The following is a 1,917-nucleotide window of genomic DNA, read 5'->3' as shown; positions in this document are numbered from 1 at the left end:
GGGNGGGGNGGGGGGTGGTATGAAGGGATTCCTGGGAGGAGTCGGCCAAGGCAAGCGTGCTTTGGTCTAATTTAGTGTAGAGGGGACGTAACAGTAATGCCTCTAGGTACCTAGGCAGGTAACCAGACAAACCAGAGTAGGTAAGGTAGTAAGTAGATGGACAAATGCTGTGTAATGCCACATGACAGAATTGTGCGACCGTTGTACAGCAGATTCATGATGTGCAGAATGGGTAGGATTGTGTAGAAAACATATCTCGCATTGCTTCGTTGGAAACATAGCGAGAAAGAGAGTGTTTCCCTGTCCGCCTGAAAAGGAACTAGATGTTGGTCGGCTTGGACCGACATGACTTTTGGTGCGTGGTAGGCCGGCTGATTCGGTGAAGCAAAGAGAGAGTGAGCTGACTTTGGACGATGGAAAGCTCAGCTAGACATGGGGTTTGCTTTGTGATTGTGGCACACCTGAAGAATGACATATGACCTGCTGACAACTTGACTCGGTAGACATGCCCCTAGATGGATGGTGGTCGGTCTAATCAGGAAGATTTAGATAGTTCATCAAAAAAAGTTCTGCAAGGTCGCATAGGGCCTTGTTTCCACCTTGTCCATCATCGTCATGAATGCGCATGGGCTAGGCTTTTCTTTCTCTTCGTGTTTTTCTAGCCTTCAAAGAGGGAACCCCCAATTTTCTCTCACGATGCTTGACCCGTGCCATAGACATGAATGAAAACTGGTGCTTCGATAGATTCCTACAAGCAACACATGGCCGGCGGTACGTACATATTGCAAGTTGCCTATCTTTCAAGCTGTTTCCATATACACCATGGATGAAAGTCGGCTTAAGAGGCAAATGACCTCCGTAGAAATCAGCTATTCCAGCTACTTCAATCTTCCAGAACCAAGCTCGGTATAACAAGCTTATTTGGCCCTTGTGTCCTCCGTGGTGTCCATGGGAAAGGTGCCATATCCTGCCACTTCTCGTGTCATTTGTTTATACTGAAAGAAGAGAAGAAGAAGAAATTCCGAGTAAAAAGGAAAAGAGAAGCAAAAGTGACACCACACATGGTTCAAACGGCCAAGGTAAGCCCAAGGAAAGGAACAAAGCAGTACGAGGAGAAAGGGCGACACCACTACCACTTACCGTACAACCCCGGGCGACGTGCCACATCGATATGGACGGGACCTTATCGGTACTAGCAGGTACGTAGATGCTTTTGAGATGTGGTAGGCACGGGCCCAAGGGGAGAAGAAGGAAGGAACGAAGATTGAAGTTGCAGTGGAAGTTCGTGAGTGAGGTACCAATCACGCTTGGTGGAGACCTATGGTCTAGAACGAAGGTAGGGAGGCTTGGATGCGTTTGGGGAATCGAACCAGGTTGAACACACACAAGTGTCTCAAGTGTGGTAGAGGCTTTTGTTGGATCAACTGAATAGTCTATATCTAGTAGGAGGTATATAGAAAACTTCACTGATACCTACGTATTGAATGAGAATATGCTTCTGATCTAATTCAGCTGGCGTCTACCTGCCTCATGGTTGTGTCCACGGATAGCTACATATAAATGGACGCTTTGACTCCCTTCCTCTGGGATCACCACGCCCTGAATATGGTGTTGCGTGACACTCGGTGGTCTGGTGTTGGTGCATGTGGTAACATCTTTCTCTGTTGTTGATCCTTTGCTCTGGAGAAAGTCGTGGGTTCACACTTCAGAGAGTAAGAAGACTCCAGGATTACTTGTTGCTTCAGGTTGGGCATACACTTCCTGCTTCCTTACGCAGCTGTCTTTAGATCAATAATGCATTTCTTACCACTAGTGATCAAGGGCTCCCATGCTTAATCTATGATTGCTGTGATAGGAGTTAGGGACACCGGGGATTTGTTTGGAGTTTGGCCTTGGTGTATTGTACTACATTCTGTC

The 1,917-nt window shown here is 47.2% G+C and overlaps 1 protein-coding gene across 1 annotated transcript; it reads left to right on the top strand.

Moving 5' to 3' along the window:
* Window positions 1-896: 896 nt before the first annotated feature.
* NEUTE1DRAFT_38109 (uncharacterized protein) lies at window positions 897-1,196 on the top strand (the record flags this gene model as incomplete). Its single annotated transcript, XM_009850430.1, has 1 exon — window positions 897-1,196. A coding segment is annotated over one exon (300 nt), but the record flags the coding sequence as incomplete, so codon positions are not given.
* Between the last annotated feature and the right edge of the window lie 721 nt (window positions 1,197-1,917).

The sequence above is a fragment of the Neurospora tetrasperma genome (assembly GCF_000213175.1).
Source record: "Neurospora tetrasperma FGSC 2508 unplaced genomic scaffold NEUTE1scaffold_2, whole genome shotgun sequence".
Lineage (NCBI taxonomy): Eukaryota > Fungi > Ascomycota > Sordariomycetes > Sordariales > Sordariaceae > Neurospora > Neurospora tetrasperma.
The sequence above is the reverse complement of the archived record's forward strand: the minus strand, read 5'-3'. Positions and strand labels throughout refer to the sequence as shown.